The sequence below is a fragment of the Anopheles cruzii genome, chromosome 2 (genome assembly GCF_943734635.1).
Source record: "Anopheles cruzii chromosome 2, idAnoCruzAS_RS32_06, whole genome shotgun sequence".
In the NCBI taxonomy this organism is placed as follows: domain Eukaryota; kingdom Metazoa; phylum Arthropoda; class Insecta; order Diptera; family Culicidae; genus Anopheles; species Anopheles cruzii.
The window spans coordinates 47,038,014-47,046,208 of NC_069144.1; the positions used below are offsets into that span (position 1 = coordinate 47,038,014).

An 8,195-nucleotide genomic window follows, 5' to 3' on the forward strand; every position below is an offset into this window, starting at 1 on the left:
ATGAAGCCTCGATGGCGCGGCTACTGTTGCTGGATGCTGACCACGACGACGGTGGCCGTCCTCCTGCTGGTGGCGGTGGGCCACACCGGGGCCAACGGCCAGTCGATAACCGAAATCATCAAGGACGATCACCTGGAGGGTCCGCACGTGTGCAAGGAAGTAGAAAAGTAAGCGCAAATGGCGTGCAAAAAACGACGCGGCCGTTAATTGATCACAGAGTTAACCTTCGGTGTTCGGTGGAGATTGCGGGCAGACGTACGTTACGTATCTGGCTGCGGGGTTGGCAAATCTGTAGGCAAATTACGATGCTCTGGCGCGCTTTATTGGTGGCCAGCGAGAGGCCAGAGTGGCGGTGTTTTTTCTTCGTTCGCACGATCGTTCGTTCCGCGGTCAGTAGATGGAAGGTGAAACCGATGAGTAATGTAATGATAGGCTGCTTAGCTTAAACGGTTGCAACTGAAAGTGCAATGGCGTGCCAATTGTGGAAGTTTCCACACCGCGTAACGGGCGACTTGATGAACGCTCCGCTTATAAAGTGATCACAGCAGGCGCATTGGTCAAGGAGTTGCTTTAATATGAGATTGCGGAAAAAGTAATCCATTATTTTTGGATGAAATTCAAAACTATTTTTAAGATGTTTCCCATCGGACCATCGATTTACGTCAAGTATGCACCAATTTGTCGTCTTTTCAAAGGTAGGCTCATAATGCCTCTCTTGTAGATGTCTTGGTCGTTATTGGCGAAAAACTTGAGCAATCTTTTTTCACACTTCTTTCTTGATCTCGATTTCTTATCACTCAGGAAGCTTTGCATTGCGCAATCAGGAAAAAAAGTGAAAATCGCTTCAAACGGTCCAGTTAATGACAGTAGAGATCTGAATTTAGTTTGATCCCTTTTGGGAAATGGATCGATTTCATTCCGTTTGGCCAAAACTGCGCAAATGTAAAATCGATCCACCATGTTTTTTGTGTTAATCTGATTACTAACACGTCGATCAACTTTGATTACTTTTTATCGATATTTTCGACGGCGCGTCTGCCTGGATGAGGTGCATCTTTAACATAAAAAATAACTGAAACGGGTCGATGAAACCAAACCTGTTAGAGTATCGGCACCATCAAAAACCTAAATTCATCAATCCAAAATTTGAATCTGTACGATCGACACTTCACAAGATATCGATCACTAAAGCCATCGACCGAGAAAACAATGGATTTCTTTTTAGCCAACCTAATATTTTAAACTTTCCTAGAAAATCCAAGGCCCTCTTCAAGAGACCTTTCTGTCCATGAGAGAGTTTTCAGATGCAAAAATTGAGGAATGTAAAAAATGCTTCACACTACCAAAGCAAGTCTTGAGCGGCAGAAATGGCGACGATTAGTGGCACAGTGGCACTAATCGTGAACCGGACATCATTTGACCGAACACAAACCCACTAATCGCGTATGTTCCCCCCTGCCTCTGTCGATTACAGCTCCACTGTCACGATAACGATACCGCGCGAGGAAGCGTACCAGGAGCGGTACCAGAAGTGGTGCCTCGGCATACCGCCGCGCTGTTCCGCGTACCGGATCAAGATCCGGACGGTGAACGAGACGACCACCATAATCAAGCAGCAGATCGTGAAGAAGTGCTGCGTCGGCTACACACTGTCCGAAGACGGGATGCGCTGTGTGCCGGAGTGTAAGGCGGGCTGCCGGCACGGTCAGTGCGTCGAGCCGGATTACTGCCGGTGCGAGCAGGGATACGCAGGGAAAACGTGCAACATCCGTAAGTGACACCGTGTGGCCACGCGGGGAACCGTTCGATGATTGACTTTCTTCTATCTCTGTTGCAGAATGTCCACCGAATCTGTGGGGATCGGATTGCTCGCAGCGGTGCAAGTGTACGAACAACTCGACCTGTAACGCGGCCGACGGTAGCTGCTGGTGTCAGCGTGGCTTCAAGGGTCAGTACTGCGAGGAGACGTGCGCCAGCGACCGGTTCGGGCAGGACTGTGCCGAGCGCTGCCAGTGTCACAACGGTGGCAAGTGCGATCACGTGTCGGGCGAGTGCTACTGTGCCGCAGGCTTCACCGGACCACTGTAAGGACACGTCGGTGCTCCACTCCCGGTGCTGTTGGTGCAATTCTCACGCTTGATTTGTTTGTTTTTAGCTGCACCGAGAGCTGTCCTGCAGGGACGCACGGAGCCCAGTGCCAGTCCAAGTGTCGCTGCCAGAACGGTGGGACCTGCGATCCAGTGACGGGTGAGTGTATCTGCCCGGCCGGTTACACCGGGACGGTATGCGCGAACCGCTGCCAACCGGGCCGCTACGGGTTGAAGTGTGCGGAGCGGTGCGAGTGCTTTAACGGAGCCGACTGTGACCGGGTGACGGGCCAGTGTAGCTGTGCGCCCGGCTTCATGGGGTCCAAGTGTCTCGATTCTTGCCCGCACAATCGGTACGGTATCGATTGTAGCGAAACGTGCCGCTGCCAGAACGGGGCCACCTGTGACACGTCGGATGGGCGGTGCACGTGTGCGGACGGGTGGACCGGGGCGGACTGTGGCCAGCGGCTGTGTCCAGCGAAACGCTTCGGCGCCAACTGCACCGAGCAGTGCGAGTGCGAATGGAACAACACGAAAATGTACGGACACCACGACGACGGAACGGGGGGCTGCTTCCCCGCGGGATTATCCGATTGTTGCTTACTTTCGATTTTGTTTTTGGTTTTCTTTTTTTGGTTTGGTGGTGTGTCCCCCCTTCGGTCGGTTCCCGAATCTGCGCAGGTGCCACCCGTGGACCGGAAAGTGCCTGTGTCAGCCGGGCTGGAGCAACAGTGCCTGCGATCGGCCGTGCCGCTTCCTGCGCTACGGCCAGGACTGCCAGCTGCCGTGCAAGTGCAAGAACTCGTCGCCCTGTTCGCACATCGATGGTTGGTTTCGGAGTTTTCTATTTGTTTTTAGCGGTTTTATGTTCTTTCTAACCCACATTCCGCCGCGTTCTACGCTCCATGTCCATTTATTTGTGTCTTTTATTTATTTTACTATATTTTCTTTTTCCATTTTCGGTTTGAATCATTCTTGGGATCGATCGTCGCCGTCGCCGACACAGGAACGTGTCTGTGTATATCCGGGTTCAAGGGAGACAACTGTGAGGAACCGTGCTCCAATAATACGTACGGTCAGAACTGCAGCGAACGGTGCCAGTGCATGAACGGGGCCACGTGCGAGGGCGACTCGGGCAAGTGCTTTTGTGCGGCCGGCTGGCAGGGCATCAAGTGTGACCGGCCGTGTGACGCGCAGCACTTTGGGTCCGACTGCCGGGAGCAGTGTCGGTGCGGAAACGCTGGCGTCTGCAATCCGGTCAATGGGCAGTGCAGTTGCCCGGCCGGCTGGACCGGGGAGCTGTGCGAGCAAAAGTGCTCGTCCGGTCGGTTCGGCCAGAACTGTGGCCAGGTGTGCGATTGCCACCTGGAGAACACGCTGGTCTGCAATGCGACCACCGGGCGCTGTATCTGCAAAGCGGATTGGGGTGGTGAGGCTCATTCAAGCAGCCGCAGCCGAAACACTAACCATCTAATGACCATCTTCTCTGCATCTGTGTTCCGTAGGTATTCGGTGCGAGAGTCGCTGTCCGCTCGGTTACTACGGTGAGAACTGCAACGAAATCTGTACCTGCCACAACAATTCGTCCTGCGATCCGACCACCGGTGACTGTATCTGTTCGCGTGGATGGACCGGCCCGACCTGCAGTGATCCGTGTCCGGCCGGCTTCTTTGGTCACGGGTGTCTCGAGAAGTGTCCCGGGGCGAGCGACAGTGGCAGTAGCTCGAAGAGCAACCGAACGTGCAATCCCATCACGGGCAAGTACAGCTGTCCGCCCGGGTACATTGGGCCAACGTGCGAGCATCCGTGCTCGTCCGGTTTCTTCGGACAGGACTGTCTGCAGACGTGTAGCTGCAAGAATGGCGGCGAATGTTCGCACGTCACCGGCAAGTGCCAGTGTCCGCCCGGCTGGACCGGGACGCGGTGCGAGAAGGCGTGCGAGGACATGTTCTACGGGACGAACTGTAGTCAGCGGTGCAACTGCCACAACAATGCCAAGTGCCGGAAGAACGATGGAAACTGTAACTGCGAAGCCGGCTGGATGGGCCACCGGTGCGATGAGGTGTGCCCGGACGGGTTCTACGGCAATCACTGCATGAAGACGTGCGAGTGTCCGCCCGGGAACTTTGTGTGCCACGCGGCCAAAGGATGCGTCTGCTCGACGGGCTACACCGGGAAGAACTGTGACGAGCGGATGACGAACCGGTTCGTGCAGGAGCGGGTCGATGAAGGTGAGCCAAGACGGACGGACCGGGGGCATCCGGGGGTGGGGTGTTTCGTTTTTAGGGAAGGATTTTCAGTGCGGAAACCGTGTGCCGGACCTATACTTAGCATTCTTATTATCCCCCTTTTGCCTACGGAAGAGGAAATTACCGAAATGAATGGCCACGGTGCGATTGCGTACAACATTTCCATCGTCCTCATGAACACTACGACGAACTACGATCATCGCGAGTTGCAGCAAAACCACCTTGATCACGCACGGGATCACGCCGTGGCAGCCCTGTTCAACGTGACGATCGTGTTCCCGCTGCGGGCCAATCGTTTTATGCTCGTGTACAACCAAACACACTCGCTACGGCCCGGCCACCAGGTAACGCTGGTGTACCGTGAAAACGGGTTTTTGGACGTAACGTTGGTACGCGCAACGGCCTACGTAACGATGCGGACGGACGTTACGAACGTGCTGGAAACGTTCATCAACACCACCAGCTATGCGTTCCGTCCGGTGGCGGAAAGTGCCGCACCCGCCGCAACGCAGGGTGATCACGTTGCGGTAAACCTATCGTACGTTAACCTTCAGTCGAGCAGCGAGGATCGGGGAAGTGGTGCCAGAACCATAGAGCTACACCAGGGACAGAAGATCGTCGTTCGCTTGGTTAAAGGAGCGCCAAATGAGGATGATCGGGAGAATGAAACAAACGAAATAAGTACAGCTAGTCCGGAGGAGGACACCCAAACTGTTACTCCATTCGAAGGAACAGAAGTCACGGAGATGATATTGTCCTCAGATAATGCCACCGCAAGCAACGGAAGTGTAACGGATACAGCAACTGCTGATTATTGGGAAAGCTCTGAGGATCATTTGATCGATGAAAGTCACACTATTACCGGAATGTCGGAAAGCACAACGGAAGAAGTGGTCCATTCACCCGACGAAGGCCTGGTCACAACGGTGGCAATTGTGGATGCCGGTGGTCCGTTCGGGGAGGACCACCACGATGAAGGCGCAACGCTTGCCGATGTAACTACTGAAAGCGCGATCGATTCTAGCGCCGCCGAGAGTATCGTCGACTTCGATCGGCGATCCGGTAAATTGTGTGTGTGTGGAGAGATCGCTTGCTGTCCGGTTGAGTGAATCGTTAGCACACTGCCTTTGGCACGCATTTTAAGTGGTTACTTATTGTTTCAAAGATTAGCACGGCCCACCACCACCACAGTTTTTATCTGTCTTCTGTCCACGCGTCGCCCTCTACAAGCCGGCATTAATTCTGGTTTTTTCCCGTTGCACTTTCTTTCCCCGCGATAGCCGGCAATATTGGCACGGTTTGGACGATCGTACTGATGGTGCTGTTTGCGACCGTAGTCCTGATCCTGATGCTGTACTACCGTCGGCGGGTAGCTAATCTGCGGGCGGAGGTCAATCACGTCGTCAACTACATGACCCAGGAGCAACCGAGTCACTTTGACAATCCGGTCTACGCACGCACCGGTTCGGGCCCGTCGGGCCCAAATGGAAGCTGCCTGACGGCGGTGCCGCCGCTCGACGCACGCACCGGTTTGCTGCGCGGAGTGCTTCCGAACAGTCTGTGCTCCGTCCTGACGACCGGACACCGGCACACACCGAACCACGACAAGTACAGCTATCCGGACAACAACGAGCATGGCACGGATAAGTGTAAGCATCTGGGGGATGGTCTGTAAGCCGAGGGCAGCCGTTCTTTATCCTTTTTTCCACCGGCAGCCTATTCCATTCACTACTATCCGGAGCAGAGCCTGAAGAACCTGGAAGCGGATCTGACCAATCCGAACTACTACAAGGACCACGTGTACGACGAGATCGGACTGAAGGATTCGATGGCCGGTAAGTGTGATTAGGATTCTATTAAGCCACCCCCCGCGATACTCGTGAAATGCTTGGAACATCTACGATTTATCTTCCTTCTTTTACGCATGCAGCTTCTAAAAGGCAAGAAGCAAAATATCCTTTAAACATTTGTAAGTTTCCCGCCAAACGCCTTTGGCGATTGGGAATGAAAGAAGGTCTTAAACCCTAGCACCGCCCCCCGGTTCGAAAGTAACACCAGAGCTAACCCTTGTCGTTCCCCTTTCAACCCGCACAGACACCGAATACGATCATCTGGACTACTCGCGCGCTGGGAGCTCCCATAAAGCGCACTATTTCCGCATGCCCGACGAGGGCGCCGTCGGTGGCTCGCCCCTGGTGCCCAACGGAAACATTGCGGCTGCCGGTGGCACGGCCGGTGGCCCACTGATGACCCCCGGCGGATCTCCGAAACCAATCAACGTGATCAACAATCTTTCCGCACCGCGGTACATGCAAACCGCGGCCAACCAAGCCGCCCCGTCGTCGTCATCGGCGGCAGCGATGGTGGTGACCGGCAACGATCTCTCGTCATCGTCAAACTCTTCGCCTACGCCACCGGAATCGCCACCACCGCTCCCGCACCACCATCACCGTCGTGACCACGAGCACGATCGCACGAGTGGCGGTTCCAGTAGTTCCACGTCGACGACGGCCACACTCCACCTGGTGCCGGAAGTCGGCACCGACGATGGTGGCAGTATCTACGTGCCAATGCTGGGCGGTGCCGGACATGGCGCTGAGCCCGGCACCTCACCCAGCACGTCCTCCTCGTCGTCGTCGTCGGGCGGAGGAGGGACCAAGATTCCCGATCATCAGCTCAACATCAAGGAATGAGTGTCGTGTTAGTTCCCCGATTAAGTAGTTTGATAAGCCGTTTTGTGCATTTGCGTGTGATAATCGTCCCGATAAGTTTCCTTTGCACCCGAATCTTTCGTTCACCCGCCCAACTCCCTCCCCCTTCGCGTTCCTTTCATCGTCCGGCACTGCGTAACGTGTAATTGAACGTTATTGAACGTCATTAGGTATCGATTAGGGTTAGATTAAGAGAACCAGGCGAAGGACCTTCGCCTCTCGCATTCCGTGGTCCGCACCAGAGACAGAGAGAGAGCCTTCATCGGAGCGTCCTGCGATGATCCGTACGAATACACTTCATATCACCCATCACAAACAAACGCCATTGCCGTGGCCAGTGGCCAGCAGCAGCAGCAAGGGTCAGCATCTTAGTAGTGTGACTAGTATTTTTTGTGCGTAGTTGTGCGGTGGAAGCTGCCGCTCAAAGTGCGGATCGTGCCAAAAGTAGGAAAAAGTGTAGTACCGATTGATTGTAAGGTAAGCGAATGATAAGAATAGGTATGAGGTAGGAATGCGCGACGTAGAAAAGGGAACCCCCAAAGGAGCGAATCGAAACCGGTGTAAAGTACGGTAAACGCAACACGTACAGAGACAAGTGATACACTAAAACAGGCAAAAAGGAAAGATTATGGAGGAGGAATGGAGGCCTTTGGCAACATTTTAAAATCATTCAGATTCGGATTCGTGTTGAATATTTATATAGACTTTTACTCTTGTTCTCATTATTGCGCGCCGATGGTCGATCCTCGGTCCTGGGCCAGACCAGAGTTACGTTGCCGGTGACTGGCACTGTGAAGGCGCAATAATCCGTAATTTAGATCTCCGTTAGAGTGACCCATCCGTGAGAAATTGATGTGGAAGGGTCCTTCGAACTCGTCGTCATTCGAATTCGCTAGCTTATGTGGTACCCTTTTTACTGAAAACTATATCTAACGTTAGTGGCAAAGAAAACCCTATTCACAATAAAGCATAAGGGATCGTCAAGAAGTCTGATAACAAAACAGTAACCGATCAGCATTTGATAAAAAGCAATAAATTTTACTATTAAACTAGGTGGGTGCGCCCGAGAAAATATGATGAAAGTGAGAAACCCCGCAATGGTCAAAAAGCAAATCTCTAAACAGTGTTAACTATTTTCGAGCAATCAG

At 53.5% G+C, this 8,195-nt stretch overlaps 1 protein-coding gene and 1 pseudogene across 1 annotated transcript; both read left to right on the top strand.

Moving 5' to 3' along the window:
- LOC128279195 (protein draper-like) lies at positions 1 to 8,185 on the top strand. Its single transcript, XM_053017915.1, has 10 exons — positions 1 to 167; positions 1,475 to 1,770; positions 1,838 to 2,084; positions 2,156 to 2,626; positions 2,769 to 2,914; positions 3,094 to 3,516; positions 3,593 to 4,318; positions 5,617 to 5,985; positions 6,052 to 6,171; positions 6,431 to 8,185. The coding sequence occupies exons 1-10, from the start codon at positions 1 to 3 to the stop codon at positions 7,027 to 7,029; spliced, it is 3,564 nt and encodes a 1,187-aa protein (XP_052873875.1). The 3' UTR covers positions 7,030 to 8,185.
- The window catches only part of LOC128279196 (protein draper-like), a 3,960-nt pseudogene continuing 3,885 nt past the window's right edge, over positions 8,121 to 8,195 (top strand).

What these genes read in the sequence shown, in the direction of transcription:
- LOC128279195 (XM_053017915.1), top strand. Translation starts at nt 1, where the DNA reads ATGAAGCCTCGATGGCGCGGCTACTGTTGCTGGATGCTGACCACGACG. An exon ending in GCAGGCTTCACCGGACCACT is followed by an intron (nt 2,085 to 2,155) that starts GTAAGGACACGT and finishes GTTTGTTTTTAG; the next exon opens with CTGCACCGAGAGCTGTCCTG. An exon ending in ACTGAAGGATTCGATGGCCG is followed by an intron (nt 6,172 to 6,430) that starts GTAAGTGTGATT and finishes CAACCCGCACAG; the next exon opens with ACACCGAATACGATCATCTG.